At 36.2% G+C, this 19,073-nt stretch overlaps 1 protein-coding gene across 1 annotated transcript; it reads left to right on the forward strand.

Annotated features, from left to right (window-relative positions):
* The first annotated feature begins 454 nt into the window (after positions 1-454).
* On the forward strand, positions 455-17,541 carry WDR88 (WD repeat domain 88). Its single transcript, XM_064458181.1, has 11 exons — positions 455-609; positions 1,092-1,326; positions 4,712-4,797; positions 6,598-6,661; positions 7,158-7,296; positions 8,221-8,350; positions 10,856-11,040; positions 12,435-12,517; positions 14,766-14,834; positions 15,236-15,328; positions 16,757-17,541. Exons 1-11 carry the CDS (start codon positions 455-457, stop codon positions 16,892-16,894), a joined length of 1,377 nt encoding a protein of 458 aa, XP_064314251.1. The 3' UTR covers positions 16,895-17,541.
* Positions 17,542-19,073: the final 1,532 nt, after the last annotated feature.

Here is a 19,073-nt window from a genome sequence, read left to right on the forward strand (position 1 = left end):
GCGCTCTTTGAATGATAAGGCTGTTAAAAGGAGACACACAGACCTTCTCTTTTGGGGTGCACAGGGAAACCAAGAGCCTTCCTGCTTGAAACTATGAACAAAAGCCTTAAACTGAAATTCTCTGTGGTAGATGGTAGTTCTTAGGGGGCTGATTTAATGTGTTTTCTGGTTTCCACAGCATTGTGACAGCTCTTGATGAGAGCAAAGTGATATAATCTTGTGTTGACACACAGATTGTGTGGTTTTAAATGTAGTCAAGGAGAAAACTTGAGTGCGGGAAGGAGAAATAAGAAATTGGGCCTTGAGGCTGCCTCCCTTCGAGGTCAAAAATAAACCCGACAACCACCTTGCACAGTAGTCTTGTGGAGTTTTGAAGCCTGGAACGGTAAGGTGGTGGTGGGCCCGGCCCGGAGTGCTGCTCCCTGCAGCCTGAGGTGGGGTGGGGAGCAGGACGATGGCGGTGGGCAGCTGCCACTGGGACCCCCTGGCCCTGGGGCTGCCACCGGAGCCAAGCCTGTCCCCGCAGGAGGGTCGTGGGGGCGGCCATGGGCCTTGGGCGCAGGTAGGCTGGTCAGGGAGGACCTGGCTTTGTCGGGCAGGGAGGGCTGGGCAGGCGGGGCTCTGTGCCCTGCCTGGGGTGGTCGGGGCTGCTGGAATCTGAGGGTTGCCACTTCACCTGTCGTTAATGCTCACACCAGCTGGTTTTTTCGTTAGCTCTGTTCATACAAACGCACTCTGGACAGTCACGAGCAAACTCCTAAATGACTGAAGAAAAGCCTTTTACAAAATACCTTTGCCAAAATTTGTAATGGTATTGGCTAAAACGTGGCCTAAGAGCTTCATGTGCTGCCCCCTGATGGGCCAGAATCAAGAAAACAAGCGTTTGAAAGACTTGAGAGAGACTTAATGAGACTTACAGATAAATACTATTTTTCATGAGAGGAAGAAGAATTGGGAAACCAAATCAAACTAAAACTCCTTCCACTCCAGAAAAAAACATAAAATCCATGCCTGTCAGTCTTTCTTTCTCAACCAGATCTGGTAAACCTGCACCAAGCTAGCACCAAGGAGAGGTTGTGAACTCTTCTCAGACAAGAACAACTTAGAATTTTTATTCTCATCCTGTTCTTGCTTTCGTACTCCCCCTCGTGGACTAAGCCATCAAAAATAATATCAAGGAAAAATATTCCTAAACTTTGCTCTGTTTCTTTACAGATCCAGTTTAAAATTCTGAGAGGACATAGTGATACTGTGAGCTCCTGTCATTTTTGCTTTGAAGACACAAAAATACTTTCATGCTCTTATGATAGAACAGTGAAGCTCTGGGTATGTTATGAATTCAACAACAAATTTTAAAAAAATCTTAAAACTGAAATCAAACAAGAAATGTTATACAGGCATGAAGATTGAATCATCAAGGAGCCTTCTGAAGATATTTTATTGAAGTTTAAAAAGGAACTGTAAATGGTTTTGCAGCACAGATAAATAGTAAAACTCCTATTTCATACTTCAAACATATTCTTTGACGTTGAAGGGTAGCGCTTGTAAGCGTATGTAGCATACGCTGAATCAGAGTTCTAGTTTATTACTTTTTTAAAATTGCAAGTTGATACACAAAGCTTACTCTTTTTCTCCTGAAAGTCCTTTTTTTCTGACTTATTTATGTATTTGGCTGTTCGTAGCAGAGATGTAGAAGCTAGGGATCATGCAGTTGTTCCCAGCACGGCCATGGTGTTTTCACATTTGTTGTTTGCTTTTTCCTTTTATTTAAATCCTGATTTGCACCCTTTATTTTCTTGCTCTTCCAAGTTTTGTGTAGTTATCTGGGGTTTCCCTAAAATTCCAGCCACCCTGGGCAGGGCAACAGCGAGATCTGAACTGGGGAAGCGTACTGCTTCTGAGTGATCAAATCTAAATTTAGTGTAAAAGATAGCTTGGAGACCTATAGTTATGTGAGCCCTTGAATTTTATGCAAATGTCATGTATAAGCAAATGACAATGTAGCTGCACTAAATAGATTGCAGGCATGGAGATCTGGTATTTATTAAATAGTTATGACTTGATTCAAGAATTGGTAATGAGTTATAGTAATGCCTTAATATAATATGAATACAGATGAAGTAATTTTATAAAGGATCTAAAGTGTTGACTTCTTACCCATGCAGTTTCTACCATTATCCAAACCTTTTTTCAAATGTACTGAAAAAAACCAAGAACCCCAAAAATTTAAAAAGTCCAGGCAGTTTTCAGTTAGCACCAGTATGTGCTAACTGTGGATGGCTAGATCTAAGAAATCATGAAGTCTAGAATGAAAAAAGACCCATCTTCTAATGGTCAGTTCCAAAGTAAACAAATGTGGACATCTTAAGCAAATATTGTAGATATGAGAAATAAATATAAGTGTATCTCAGTGTGTTAGTCATGACATTTATAGTTTAATAACTGTCAGAACTGTCAGTTCCAAACTTTCTTGCTTTGTCTGAACTCAGAACTGGAGCTTGTATTTTTTTGTCATTAGCAAAATGTTATTCAGCTGTCTTACATGTAAGTAAACTGAAATCAAGACCCAAAAATAAGAAGATTAAGAAGTTAATTGTTTTTAAGCACAGTAGATCATGAATGTTCGTTTTGCTGGAAAGGGTACAATGTGCCACTTGCCCGACGTGCGGAAGGATTAATCTAAGAAATTTTATCTTTATAATTTCTAAGAAAGATTTATTTAACACTTGTTGAAGGATACTTATTTTTCAGAATCTATCTCGAAGTATTTGCCTGAGTCTTGTGAACCTTCTGGTAGCAATGTATGGGCAAGATTATGTTAGTTTATTTTGATTAGCTTAGTTTTGTCTGGACAAGCCTAATTTCCCCCTCTGCAGGAACAGCTGAAGCAATTAGAATTCAGGAGAGTAGGGAGGACTTGGCTGGGGGGGCTCGGCCAGCCCTGCCGATTTCACTTTGGAGTTCTTCTTTTTTCCTCTGAAACAGTAGATATCAAATGATTGAGTGTACTGGGAAATCATTTGAAGTTCCTCTTGAGAACAGACAGTATCTCACTGACAGTCCACACATCTTTTGGAAAACAAAGATTAATAGGGTGCACAGCAAAGACTAGCTAAGTCTAGAAGGGCAGTTGTGACTGGAAGGCTTTTCTGACTCAGAAAAATAGAACACGAATATATGGTAACTTTGATCTGTTTTTTTTTTCTTCAGTCTTAGAGATATTTCTAATTATTCTAGTGCCAGTTGTTAGGCCTGTAGTGCTTTGACAGACATTCAGAAAATAAGCGAAAAGGCAAAAAATAAATTTACCTACACTCCAGTTTTGTCTGTTACCGAGAGCTGCCAAGTTAGCAGCATAGCTCCCTCAAGTGAAAGCCCTTGTAAGGAAGCAGCTCTAGATCTGAGACTTGACAGTTGGTGTTAAAAAGGGGAAGAGTAGTCAGGGTGCAATATTTTACTCTCATATTGAAGAAAAATCAAAGAACACATGCACAGTGAAGGCACTTTGTTGTCTGCTTCCAGACTGCCTCCGAAACCTCTTGGTACTTACGCAAATAAAAACCTAACTGAAATAATAGGGTAATCATGGAAATAGGAGATTATTTCCCTAGATGAAGGTATGATGACTGATCCTGTGATACTTTGGTCTGTGAGTCACTCTGCATGTCAGCAGTCCTCCTGGTTATTTTTTGTTTTGATGTTTACAGTCAGGCACCATGATCCATTTGTAAAACTTGATTCATATTTTTATTTGTATTACTAAAGAACCTCAAGGCTTTACTCATGGGTTAGGACTGCACTATGCTTTGAACATTATATAAGTATGACAAAAAGATAGTTCCTTCCTGAAATTGCTTAAAACTCTGGTAACAGATTAAGTAGGTAGAAGATGATAGAGTAATATAAATGAACAGGTAATGCAGTATAGGTCATAATCTCGGCACTTCAGCAATCTGTTAATTGCTGCTGTAGGAGTCACAAAACAGAAATTTAAGAGGGATTTTGTATTATGAGAGAGACTTCTGGTTATTTATAGGTGACTTCTTCAACACATGAAAGACAGCAAAGGGGAGCTCATAAATTTTTGGAAATATAACAACCAAGTGACAAAGGCTGGCATCAGAGGTAGGGCAGAAGGGAGATGATGTCTCAGGATAAATCACAAAAAGCTTTGTGTTTGAAGACAAGAAGCTTGTATTTGTGACTGCATCAGTGAAGGAACACAGGCAGGGAATGACAATACAGACAGTAAAGGGAAATCTGTGGAAGAATGTTGCACATGGATACAAGCAGGGGAGACTGCATTTGTGAATAAAATGATGATGCAATAATTGATAGAGGGATGGCAGGCCTTGAGAGTGTGAGTTTTAACAATGTGAATGAAAATGGAAAGCCATATACTAGTTTATGAAGAAAGACTTGCCAGGATTTAGGCATGAACATGGATGTGAGAGTCTGAGAACTCTTTTCAAGAACTTTTGGATGAAAACTATTGTGATGGGAAGGAGATAAATAGAAGTCTGGGTGTGATAGATGAACAAGTCTGTTTCAGTCAGTCTTGAAGAGATAGAATCTGAGACTGTAAGAGTAACTAAAGTAAGACTAGCGTTACTGATTCACAAGTTCTGTTTTCCCTTATTTTGTGATGCTTTGTAATTTGTTTACGGTTTAGCAAGCATTTCCTAATTAAACTCCTTTGGATTTATTCAAGGATGTTGAGAAAGGTTTTCCTATTGAAGTTTTTGAAGAACACACCGCCCCAATTTCTGAGTGCAACTTGACTCCTGATGACAGAAGGTGACCATTTTCTATCTTAATTTGTTAAAAAAAAAAAAAAAAGTTATGTTTTTTGCAATTGCAAGGTTCAATTTCAGGGCATGTGAAAACACTTAGTACAATGCTTAGAACAAATAAATTAATTTTTCAGTCCTTCATATGGTTTCCTAACTTGTACTACATCAAAGTCAAACTTCTTTTGCTTACTTTTGTGCTCCATGATAAGTCATTCTGGTATAATTTTGTTTTACATCTACCTCCCTACACTCTTTCTACTTTTCTCCATCCTTGACTTTCATTTACGCTCTCCACACTCTGCTAACAGACTGTTTACTGCCAGACTCCTTCATCCACATGAACTACCATAAATCTCACCTTGTTCTCACCTACAATTTGTACAGGAGCTCTTAAATCTTTTCTGGTTTGCATATGATGTCTGCTGAATTAAACAGTAATCTTTTTATTGTCTTAAGCGTGTGTTGGAATAGTCCGATAGAGTATGGCCTCTTTTAGGGCAAAGGACTTGTCTAATACCGTTTTTGAGTTATATGGGGCTGAAAGTCTCTCTTTGCCATATGTTCTGAAAGGGGTGTATAAATATATATCACTTGTGTAAAAGAACAACATTGAATTAGTCAATGTTCAGGGGTTTATCTGTCAGTGAGATTTATACCTTCATAAAAGTTGTCTTCTGTCTGTACTGTTTATTGATATTCTATAGCCTTTCCATTAAGCCTGTCCTGTCAGTTAAAGAAGAAATGCATCTTAATCCAGTGTCAATCTGTGGACATAATAATTAAAACAACTGCAGCATATATTAACATGCGCTAAAGTAGGTCATGCAGCACCTCTAGGGGTACTATTTCTGGCATATTTTGTCATGAAGCCACAGTTTAAATAAATTTTTATCAGATTGTAGAGTTGACTCATAAGTTTTTTGATCACTGAATAGTACATGTGCTATGCTGCCTACTGCAATTGTGCATATTTTTGAAAACTGCTAAGCAGCAAGTAAAATACCATTGTGTCCAGCCCTGGAAACCACTTTCCAATAAAAAATGCTACCAGTTCATAAACTTCATGTGGTCTTCTGTGTTCTGTGTTTCCATTCAGGAGCAGAGATTGGGCTGGTTGTGGGAAGCATACACATATGGAGAAAATAAGATTTTAATAATCTAATGGTGGGTTTAGTTGTTAGAATCTTAATGCATCGAGTTTCTTTGGCAAAATGTATAAAAGTGACAGTTCATGATCTTTATAAAAATAAAAAGCCACAATGGTACTAAAAACATTTGTCATGTCCAGTGACAGTCAATATAAATACTACTTTAGATATTTTTAAATATTTTAATAAAACTGTGTGAGGGAAAAATTTTTGACCTCCCATTTCATGGAAACCTGCCAGTTTTAGAAAACTTTATTGACTAGCTTGAGTAGCTTTGTTGTCGTTTTGTTTGTTTGTTGTCGTTTGTTGTGGCTTTGTGTTTGTGCAAAGCAGCATTTGTTGTATAGGGTTACTCAGCAACATACCACTGAAAATCCAAAAAGCCCTGCTGACAAGAACACTTCACATGCATTAAAGAAAAGACACATAATGGCTTTAAAATTGCACACATGGCATTTTTGTTATTAGTTTCTATCCAAAATAGAAATAATCCTTTTTTCAAGTAGTAATACTAATTTTTGCTGTAGCCTTCAAAAATCTGTTTTAAATTAGTAGGTGTGAAGATGTCAAATCATTGTCAGAATTAAATATTGTCATTTATTTGTTAATTAACTTCTTTTAAGTAAAAACATTGCTGTTTTCACTAATATTTTTAGAGTGGTAACATCATCATACGATAACACTGTCAAGGCTTGGGATATGGAAACAGGAAAAATGCTTGTACGTATCCTTTTGAAAGCATCTTGCAGATGTAAAATTTACAACTGTAAAATTCAGGTTTATTGCTATGTATTTATAGATAAGAAAACAAACCATTCGTTGTTAGCACAATACAATATAGTTAGGGTAGGTAGGCTTGATTTTTAGTCCTAGTTTTGGTACTGATGATTTCTTGATCTTGGGTAAGTCTCTTGATAAACACATCTCAGTTATTTCAGATACCAGTAGGTATGATAATAGTAACCTGTCTCAGAAGAGATATTTAAGGTTGATTAAATTAACGTTTTAGGATTTGAACAGGGTGGCCTTGTCTAATTTTAAGTTTATCGCTAATGCAAAAATAGAAGACTTGGATATAAAGACATCTATCAGCTTTCACCAAAACAAAGTAACATCAAAAGCCGCCTTTCTGAACCTGCTTACAGATTATAGAAAGCCTGCTTTAAAACTCTCTAACCCTCAAGCATGTTTCTAAATCCTTTTATTTTCTCTTTAGTGGACAGTAGAACATGAAGGCATTGTAACTTCGTGTAATATTTCTTGTGATGGTAGATATGTGGTATCTGGTTCAGACAAAGAAAATACTATATGTGTTTTTGATGCAGTAAGTGCAACAGTAGTGGCACATATCCAAGGTGAGACTGATGACTTTTACATCTTGTTTATGCAGTTCTTGAATTTTTTTTATTTCTTACAAAAACCTGAGAAAATTAATTAGTTCAGTTCAAATACCCTTACCTGAGAACGGCAAAAACCCCTTACCTGTAATACATAAATGCAGTATTTTTCAGAATAGGCTCATAAAAAGGGGATAATGGGCCAAAATTAGACCAACAGTGATTATTTTTTGAAGCATTATTTCCCTTTGAAGGTCATTTCACTACTGAGACCTCAGTTCCATGAGGTTTCCGTTCAGAACTGCAGGTCAGGGAGTTTGCCATTCCTGCAGAATTAGCTTCTAAATATATAAGCAGTCTTACAAATGTTAAATTAGCGTATGGATAATGTGCTGCTGTGAATCAGAGCCTGATGGTAAAATAATTTGTGTTTAAAAGTAAGAAGTGCAACAAATAGATCATAATAGCTTCATTAGAACTGTCTCTGTTAGGTGACACTATGAGGACATATTTTGTTTACGTTATTTTAATGGAGCTGTTTGCATTCTTAAAGTGTAATTACCTGTTTAAGTGCTCCCTAAGAGTCTGAGTAATTAACTGTCATTGGCATTGTGGGGCCACACTTCCAGACTTATTTTCAGGAATGGAGCAGAGAAATAAATTACTAAGGGCAGTCTGCAAATTTACATTAATTGTGTATCTTGAGTGCCTGGGTACACGTTCATATTCGTACTGTCTGCAGTACAACGAGGCCTCTCTTTCACTGAGAGGTAGGTGAGGAGGTGTCCTAGCCAGTGAAATAGCAATTTTGAAATTATAGCATTTTGGAAATAGACTGATGCATAGATGCTCTGGGTAGTTCTGCCTTTCAGACCTCTGTTCTGAGATCCAGATGTAAGCATTCAAAATAACTAATGGTCTCACTTAATGTTTTTCGCATAGGTCATCACAAAAGTACAATCACAAGATGTTGTTTTGACCCTGATAACCAAAGAGTGACTTCAGTATCATATGATAAGACTGTAAAGCTATGGGATTTGCTAACGCGATCCACCTCAATTACAATTAATGAGTAAGAAACAATACTATAATTACATGTGCATGGCATTACTTGTGTCTTTCACAATTATTAGTGAGGTTTACGCTAAGATCTGTACTAGAGAAAATGAACAATAATTGTTGAACTAAATAAGGTAACACGCAAGGAAATGATACATAACAGAAAGTGTGAATAAAGTGGTCCGCTCAAGCTTCCTGCTGTAAATAACTGAAAAAAATGTATTTTGATGACTGTAAGCATTTCTAGTGCTATTTTTGTAGAGTTTCTAGGTTCTTGGGTATATATAGAGGCAGAAAATAGCACATGCAATATGGTACTGCAGTGTAAACTTGTTCTAATTTCTACTAATTAGGAAAAATATATAATCATTGACAAATGAGACAAAAGATTACAACAGTGAAGTGTTTAAAAACGTGATGGAGTGGAGCAAAAATAATACAGAGGAAAAGGAGAAATATATCTAGATGTTGAGAATTGATAATTAAGCATGACTTCTTACAGAATATTTTGTGATAATTAGGTTTTGCATTGCAACCTTAGCTCTTCATAAAATTCATAGGCCTCAGAGCAACCACAGAATGTTTCTACTTTACTCCTAATGAGCTCCAGTGAAGATCTGACAGACTTCCAAACAATCTGTTCCATTGCCTCATTGTGTTAATCATTAGAAATATTTTCCTAAGGTGGACTATTTTGGTGGCAGCTTAAGCTCACATGTTTCTGTTTAGATCCACTTCAGACATGGAGAACAGATTATTCCCTTGTTTTCTTTTACATTTTTATATATAGCCAAGAACTTCTATCATATCTGAGTCTTCTTCTCAGTAGATTAAACCATACTTATTCATTTAATACTTAATGATTATTTCCTATTTTACTGATCACTCTTGCTGTTGATCTCTGAGATCTTTCCAACTGGCACACATCTTTCTTGAATTATGTGGCTCCATAATGTAAACAGTGTTCCCTCTAACTGGAAAAAAATAGTAATGAATTATTATTACATGCTTTGCTGTGGATGTGCCCCTGTTTGTATGTCCTAGGATGAGATTTACTCTTTTTTTTGACAGCATGATGGTGAAGATGTGTCAGTATTTGCTGCATCTTTTTTTTTTTGCAGACTGTGGTATGGTCCATTGCTCCCACCACTTATCCGTGCAGTTGATTATTTGTATGTTATTAAAGAATGTCAGATTTGACAAAATCGACTTACCAGGCAGCACGTGTATTAGATAATTAAATACTGTAACACTCCTACAAACTGCAGTGATGACAGCATTGTTTCCTGTAGAGACTGTTCTAACTCTTATTTTCTTGATTGTTTCTTCAATTTGTGAAGATAATTTTGAATTTTAATCTTCTCCCTTGTATAACTGCAGACCGTCTGGCTTCATGTTGTATCTGTACTCTTTATCTCATCATCTACATTGTTAATGGAAGTATGAAATAGGACTTGACTCAGGACAGATGCTGTGTACCCCAGCTCAATATGTACTTTCATTTTCACAGTGAAATAATTATGGCCACTCTCTGAGTACAGAGATTGTTTTTCCAGGTCATTTTTCCTTATATGCTTTTGGAGAAGGTCATGCCCAGTGCCAGAAGCCTTGCTCAGTATTATATCCTGAGCCTTCATGGGCTGAACTCTCTCTCTCACCAAAGGCAGTATTACAGTAAAAACATTATGTCACTTTAGGATATTGTTATAGTCTAAAGAAGGAAGTATGCAATAACAGAGATGTCAATTCACCCATTGAAAATATCAATGGCTTTAAATAAACTAAATCAGTTTAGCTTTGAATTCTTAAAGCAATAATCAGGGAGAGAGTCTGCCTTTAAATACTGTAATAAAATTGTCTTTAAGGGATTAGGAATTACTTTGGATGGGAAATTCAATCTGCAATGTTGTAATGTTTCTTTTAAATTGCAGTGACTACAGCATTGTTTCCTGCAAGAGATGCTCATAATCATTTCCCTAGTGTAGATTTCAGGAAACACTAGAGTCCTCCCCCAGTTCTGGAATGTCCAGATTTCTTTTCTGACGGGTATCACTGGCTCCAAAATTAGACTTTAATCTAGAATTGTTTAATCTTTTTCCTCTGTATTTTTGAGTTGAAATTTGCATGTAGAGATAGATGCATTTTATTTATGTAATGAAAAATGGGTGGCTCTTTTTGGTAACTTACTTTTAGTAAAATGCAGTTGTGCTGTAGCTGCTTAATAATTCCTTGTTAAGCTGTGGTCAAGGAAAGAAATAGCTGGTCCCTTGTCACTTAAGAGCTAGGGTTCAATCCTGCAAAATGACCTATTCCCATAAGGGATTTAAGCCCATGCTGGCTCTGAGGTTGTAAGCAGCTCCAGAGACTTTACAGAAATATTCATATGGATAAAATTCAGAATATGCTTATGGTGCTTTACTGGATGGACGCAGGGTGCTCACTGTTGCAGGAGGCTCTATGAGAGATTTGTGATGGTTACAAAAGCTCACTCTGCCTATGTTTTTCAACTGTGTTTCAGGGGACACAGCAATGCTATCTCAGATTGCTGCTTTACCTCTGACGGTCATTACTTGTGCACAGCATCCTGGGACAGAAGCTTAAAAATATGGGACATAAAGACAGGAGAATTTCAGTGTCATGAGCCCGTCTCCCTGAACCAAGGGCATGAAGGTTCTGTTAGTTCCTGCTGTTTTAGCCAAGATGGTGAGTTGTCTTAATACTAGTGCATGATGCATCTCAGTACCTATGCATAGGACATCTTAGAGGAACCACAAGTGACCACTGTAAGCACGTAATTAATTGATCATTTCCAAGATAACATGTTTAATTATGAGAAAATTATGTCCATGTAATTAAATAAACTGAAATTGATGGTTTGTGTTCAGTCTTAACCAGGCAACTGGAACACTTGCTTAATTGATATACCCATCAAGAAGCATAATCAAAAGATCATAACAGAGTATAAGCACAATACTATGTTAGAAGATCAACTTGGCACTTGTGGCTATTCTCCGAGCATTAGTTAGTTAAAAAACATGTTCAGTAAATACTGCACTTATCTGTAATAATTAGGCAAATGTGTACGTCTTTGTTAGTACCCCCAAAAGTAACGTTACTTCACAGCCCAAACAACATATGCTAGTAACGTCCTTCTGAAAAACCTTATGGATGTTCTCAGCTACACTGATGGGGTACATAAACTACCATGTTCAAAGTAGATGATATTTATGAGTTATAGCAAGACAATTTGGCACCTGGATCTCGGTATCTCCTTGATGCTTGGATGAACAGGAGGAGAATAGGAGGAAGAAACAGACTCCGCAGTTTACCTATATCTGAGCGGGAGGTAGTGGGGGGCAACTTCTTACTGCCCTAGTTCTGTTACTTTCACTAGATCATAGGCAACTCCTAGTCCCTCCACAAGATGAAATTAGTGTTACTGCAGACTGCTGCTGTGCTGAAACAGCTTATCTTCTCTTCACTGGGATGGACTAATATGAATTTCTGTACATTGTAATCTAATTGGATGTTTTCTTCTGCAACTTCACATCTGAATACTCCAGCAAAAATGACTCCCAAACTGCTGACAGCATGTTAATCTGCAGTCATACCCATACAGTGCTTTCTGAGTTAGGCAACTAAAATAAATAAATAGCAACTCTGTGGGGAAAAATGTACCTGCAGCTTGAAGATATCCAAATACAGATAGGCCTATGAATATTGGAATCTGAAAGCATGCTTTGTACACTAAACTCTACTTTTTCCTATTTCATTCAGAGCTGACCTAACGATTCTGAAAGTATTCTCTATATTTTAATTCTTAAACAAGGTATCTTCTTAATTTTCTAAGTCAACAGAATGTTCCTGTATGTTTTTTTCCACTCAGTTGCATGTGGCTAAATTTCTGTATTAATATTTACAAAATTAAGAACATTAACAAAAAGTAGCTGAAAGAAACTCCTACTATCTTGTTAAGCCATGACTAACAGCTTATTATGCAAATTTTTATTTTAAAAGTCTGACTCAGTGTTAGATGGAGACTCTTATTAGTCTGTATGACAAAGCACAGATAATAGTATTCTGATTTTATATTTCAGCATCGCTTGTTGTGTCTGGCGGATATGACAAAACTATAGCTATATGGGATACAGAGGCAGGCTATAAAAAGCTAAGCTTAAAGGTACTGAGCTCTTATTTGGTCACTAGTTTGATGAGAAGGTTTAAAATGTCTTGCTGGTTTAAAAGCATTGTATATTTAATTATCTGACAAATACCCTTGCCTGTCCATTTTAGATACAGGCAAGAATATATCCTGGATTTGCATGATATAATTTCCTAGAACAGTATATTCTTATCCAGTTAACTACAAAGATATTTGTCAAGTCAGTTCTTAATAAGCTATTAAATTTATCTTTTTATGAACAAGCTTATTTAAGGATTATGTTGAATGGAGTTGTACCTGTGTTTTAGGAGAGAGTTTCTTCCAGCAAGTAACAAGAGCCTGGATAGTGCATATATTCATTTTGAAATGCCACACTCTTGAATATTTGCATGTTTCCATGCTTGCTTATGTCCACAGAAAGCAGTACATTAAAAGGGAAGCACTAAAAAAATAACGTAAATATAGGTGTTGAGGTTGTGAAGCTTAGCTCAGTCCCTAGATTACAGAGTTTACTTCTTATAGTGACAGGGGTGTGATCCACCATGTTTCAGTGCTTTTTAGGATGGACAATTTTGTAAATGAGGTAGCTATTCAGTATTTACTTATCCCTGCTAAGAGCTAGGCCTCCTCTTTTCTTCCATATCCATGGTAATACTAACCAAAATTTGAGGTGGTAATACCTGCCTAAAATAATAATAAAAACAAAAAGTCCAACCCTCATTCAGGTTTTTTTGTGCCATCGTGACTTTTAGTTTTTGCAAAAATACCATATTGTATTACGATACCTTTAATTTGTTTTTTGTTTTAGTAGAAACAATCCACAAGACTTGAAGTCATGATCAGACATGTGGGTCAAAGAAAAGGATTAACAGTATTCATAAGTTATGTGCATGCATTTTGCAAATGTTAATTTCACAGAAGTCAAGCAATGTCAGAGTTCAAATGTGCAACCTTGGCTCTTTCCTATCTTATGAAAATATGATTTTAATAGACTTTTTTTTTCTTACTTACTGCATGCACTATTCAAGGCTTAGTTAAGACACTCATGAACAGACCCATCTGGAAGATCTCAGAAAAGACCACTTTACTTCAAAACCTTGGGCTTAAAAATAGCTTTCAACTGCTGTAGTGTTCAAGGTAGCATCTTCATATAGGAGAGCTCATAAGCCTGTGCCTCACACCCATTAGCTTCAATGTAAGCTACCTACCCTCCAGCACTGGAACTGTACTGATTAAACCTTTTGAGCAATAACAGTACACATTCTCCACCAGCATCACTGCTTTACATAACAGAGCTACTGCAAATATCCCAGTTCACAGCAATCACTTTAAGTAACTCAGTTTCCCATAAAAAAGAAGGCATCTGTTTAAATGCTAATATCTTTGTAACTATGGAGAATTCCAGCTTAGTATCTGTGCCTTGGTATAATTATATTCTGGGCTCATACCTAAATTTAAAAAAATGTTTTAAAGATTCTGCTATAAAACCCATGTTTTATGTATGCATGTTTGATGACTACTTTGTGCTGGAAAAATATATGTTAATCTTTTTATTACATTTCTCAGGTGGGGCATTTGTCTATCAAAATGACAGCATGCCTTCCTGAACTCTAGGAATTTTTTGTGTTAATACCTTTCATGTTTGAATAACCTCCCCAGCTGGAATAAATAATTTGTTTTAGATTTTAACCTGTTTCTGCTCTTGCGCCAGCTCAAGGCTGTTAAACTCAAATCAGCTGTGCTGCTGTTGTCAGAACAAGGATATCTGATACAGCTGCTTGACTTGGCCTGCTTTCAGAATCCTTGTCCTTCCCTTAAATGGGGGAAGCTGCCGCCTGTTCTCACAGCTCTTCCTTCCGTTATCACATGATAAACTGCCTTTAGGTTTTTGGGGTTTTTTTTAGGTAATAAGTATTAGAAGTCAACTCTCTCTTGACAATTCTTTATGAAACTGTTTAAAGAATAGAAAAGACCTATACTTAAATGGTGCTTAAACCCATGGTAACTGCGTAGCTCTTCTGAGTGCTACAACTGGTGGTCTGGTTACTAGAGGTGGTAACAGCCACTGATTTCAGGTATATGTAGGAAAGTATGAACTTCATAACAACACTTTTTTCTTGACTGGACATGAGACACTCTAGATAAGATCTTTCTCATTGCATTTCAAATTGGATTTATGGTACAATTAGGGTTTTTTTTTAAACGATAATAAAAATAATAAAGTTTTCTTCCTTGTGTTAATAGTTAAATTTTGCTTTACTTGTAGGGTCATTGGGACTGGGTGACAGATGTCGCAATTAGCAAAACCAAGAAATGGATTCTTTCAGCTTCAAAGGTAATTACTAACTCCTGATGTGGTTTCTCAGGAGCTAACTTATAAATGATGTGAAGATTTCATCCCTTGTTTTCAGCTTTTTTTTTTTTAAATTAAATTTAACAACGATGAAGTTGTTCATAAAAGTGCTAAGCTGTAATCAGTATTTACCTCAAGTAATTACAGAAAATCTTTAAAAGAATTTGATAAGTGTGTTTATTTTTGGTTATTTTAAAATGTGCAGGCAGTTTTAAGATTGCTAAAGATTGTTTCCAAAGACATGATATGTAAAGGTGAGAGAGTTTAGCTCTCATATTGAGAGAGTTCATTTGATGAGATGAGATTTCATCCTTATGGAGATGATGTAAATCACTCTTCTGGTAATATGCAAATACATCAAAATAATTGCATCTTTTTCTCAGGATTCTACCCTGGGATTGTGGAATATTGAAAAAATAGATCATATCCCTTCAGTGGTAGAAAGGAAAAAACCAAGAGGCTCCAAAATTGCTCAGGTCCTATCACTTTAGTTTTTTACTACACTTCATACTTTATTCAGAAAGAAGATTTGAATGTTAAAGGAAAGCTGTTAGATTTCTAGGCTGAAAATTGCCTGTGTGTGTTCTCTACTTGAAAAGATTGTCAAATCCTTTTTTGGGAGTGGGATGTAGTAACAACAGTTCTTAAAATTTATTTGGTAAGGACACCAGTTTTCATATACAGGTATGTTTTTGTTTTTAGAAAACAGCCACATATATGTACTTTTAAAAATAAACATCTCTTGGTTTTCTACACCTGATGCTGCTGCAGAGTAATTGGCTGCTTACATAGGAGTGTTACTAAACAAGGCAGGTAATATTCGTGTGCTCCTGGACATCAATCAGCTTATATGAATTCTGAGGAGTCTTTTTAAAGCAGAGACTGTATGTATTCTGACTTCTAAAACATTAATTATAAACAGATGCTAAGAAAGAAGAACATTAAGAAGCTTAATGCTATTGAAACATGCTTTTTATTACAGCCCCTCAGTTGGTTTTGGTAGTGGCTTTGCAAAATCTTGTGTGTATTTTTCTCCTTGTCAATAACCATTAAGTGAAACTGCATGAAAAAGAACTTTTTCTATTATTTCTACAATATATTTATTAGACTTTCTTGTTGAATGGCAGGTACTCAAAAGCAGCATGCAGCTTTTTAAAGCTTTTAAATAAGTTTTATAAATGTGCCAGCAGTAAAAATGTGTGCAGTCCTAAAAGTATCAACTTAAAAAATGTGAGAATGTGGTTAAAACTGCTATAGAGAAGGAATTTTTTTTTGTGCATTTTAGCAATACTTAAAGCGTAAAAAAACAATTAGAAAAATGTCTCAAATTTTTTGTAAATAGTTTCACAAGTAGTGGATTGGGAATCAGTGTTATGTTGACTGATAGAAGTGGATTAAACTTAATGAGTATGTGTGTAGTCAGCAGAAAAACTTCTTTGTACTGACTGCAGTGGGTTAATATTTAATTTAAAATTATTGTTATGCATTAATTTTCCTTTTTTATTTTTCTTTCTACATTTCTCCTTTAGTCAGGTAATGGTCAGGTAAAAAAAAAGTAAACAAAAAAAAGCCCCAAACCACATAGTGATTATCACTAAGACAGAACAGCTAAAAACTGGATACCCATCAAGGCACCCAAAAAGTAAAGTATGATACCGTATTAGTTGAAAAAAATGAGAGTTCACATAAAATATAGTTTCATTCAGGGAAAAAAACTCAAAATCATTCATGACAGGAATTAATTTTGAGCAGCACTATCTGTGTCAAGTTGACCACAGCTGTGTGCACTCAGTGCATTTCAAAACTCAGGCCTAGAAATATCTAGAGCTGTACCTTCATGAGTGAAATAATGCATGTGTCACAGATGATTAACTGAAACACCATTTTTGTTATATTTACATTAGTGTGAAGAATGTGAAAAACCTTTCTTATGCCTGCAGTGTAGTGACTCTGAAGTGATATCCCAGTGTGTATTCTGCCACCTGTCTTCTCCAGTGAGAAAAACTTTACCGATGCCACCTCCTGTTTCTCCTGATCTTTAAATTAAACTAGCAGTCTTGGAATGTTAACAATTTAAGTATAAATGCAGTGTCTGTCCATCTTCATGTAATACACATATAAAGCTAAGACTTTCCTCGTACCTTGCTCTACCATAGTATATTGTGTGAAGAATAATAAAATACATTCTACTAATCCATTAAACAGCTGTGACTTATCAGGTAAAGAATTAAATCCCCAGGAGTAGAAATCTTGCTTACGCTGCATGGTACTAGAGGATAAAATTACTTACTTGTCCTTTGGAAAATTTTAAAATAATACACTAGTTCCAAGTTAAAGTTACTAAAGAAAATATGTGGATATATAACCTATTGACAGGTTTCCTTCCATTCTTTAGATAAACCATTATTCTTTAGTGTGGCAAGCAAAGAATCTTTGCTAACAGTGGACATCAGAAAGAGCTTTTGGAACAAGACCATAAACTCTTTTCTAACTTCTTGATGTACCCATTACAACAGTTTTGTAAAGGAGCTTTCAGGCTTTGAGAGTAAGTTGTGGTTCATATCTGATATGATGCAGCATAAATTAGTTCTGTGTAATAAAGGCTCCCCCCCAGCAATGAGCATGGTGGTTTTTCTACCCTTTTTTAGGAGCAACCCTGAGAGGATTGTATCTATTCAGTACATGTGAGAATGTCAATTAATAAAAGATTGAAGTGTTTCAAAATGTTTGGAAGCTTTATTTCTAAAAGTAGTGTTTTCAACATTTCTTTCTAAAAGGAACTTTTAGAAGTGGGGAAAGTAGTTGGAACTGGGCATGCAACAGCCTGGAATGCAGTCAAACTGTGGAATACAAAGAAATTGAAGTAGGTAGATTTTTTTCCCCTTGTTTAAATTATATGAATCGTTTAGCAACAATTACACTTGAATCAAGGTTAAATGAAAAAATTTCTTGGGAATAGTACGTTCTGTACAAATTTATGGCTTTGAATAGATATCAGGTGATAAACTGTATTATTTTTCCGCATTTTTTCCCCTCTTGACTCCTTAATTAAATATTACTGTTTTGTTACAAGGGCTAAAAGAGGAGCATAGATACACCATTTTCATTTTTTTTTAAACAGATCACATAATATGCATGTATATAGCTGAATGGATGTGGCTTTAATATAGTCAATAATACTGAACTCATTTCTGTATGCTAGAAAAGATTAGTCCTAGAATTTTTAATGTTATATTAGGATTGAAAGAGTTCTTTGTTTCTTTCTTTACCCTTTTCAGTGGAAAAATCAAAGCTGCAATTTTTTTCCAATGAAATAAGAAAAAAAAGCAGTTGCTGTATAGAGGCTTAATTTGTTTTGCATTAGTAATGTGAATAGGTTGGAAATTTTCTTTTGAATGAATCCTCTTTCTGCTTCCCAAATTGAGGAAAACAAGGAAAAATAAATTCTTACGTTCTGGTTTTAATAAAATCAGTCAGTTTCATTACTTACTGCTGTTTTCTGTTCATTACCATCACCTGTTCAGTGCTTGGGTGCCACATGAGCCAGCATGTCTTCAGCCCTGACCTGATTCCACCTGCAGCAGCAGGCTCATATTTGTATGCAGCATAGTGATACAAAAATTCGCGGATACTATCTTTCAAAGTCCGAACCTCCCCGTAAGAGGAAGCGGAGTATCCAGAAAGTTCCCGAAATAAAACTCAATAGCAACAAAGTCACTATTAAGCAGGCATCCTTTATTACAGCGCTGGGCAGCACTGGGGATTGATCCACCATAAGTGCTCCTGTGATTCAGTAAACTTCCAAAGATTATATACTATAAAGTCATACATATTAATAAGATTCACGAGGATTCATTAACATATGTAAAAGCTCAAGCTGCATGCATAGTTGTCCTTTTAGTGGTCTTTGGGAGTCCTCCAGTGGTCTCTGATGGTCTTCCTCACCTGTCCGCTGGCTGAACTTTGGGTTTCCTTTGCCCATATATAGTCATTGAATGAGCTCCTCGGTCCTTTAGCCTTGGACTGTCACAAGGGGTTGATTTAAACTAGTTCCTCGAGTGCTTATCTCGGCACTGATGTCCTGAGTCTCTGTTATCAATGAATTTACGAGCTTATTCACTATCTTTTAATCCTGTCTGGCACCAAGTTGCATTCTTCAAAACCCTGAAACTATCTTTGCAAGGGAGGAAACCACAAGAGAACAAGGATGCTTACAATAAG

The sequence above is a fragment of the Phalacrocorax carbo genome, chromosome 8 (genome assembly GCF_963921805.1).
Source record: "Phalacrocorax carbo chromosome 8, bPhaCar2.1, whole genome shotgun sequence".
NCBI lineage: Eukaryota > Metazoa > Chordata > Aves > Suliformes > Phalacrocoracidae > Phalacrocorax > Phalacrocorax carbo.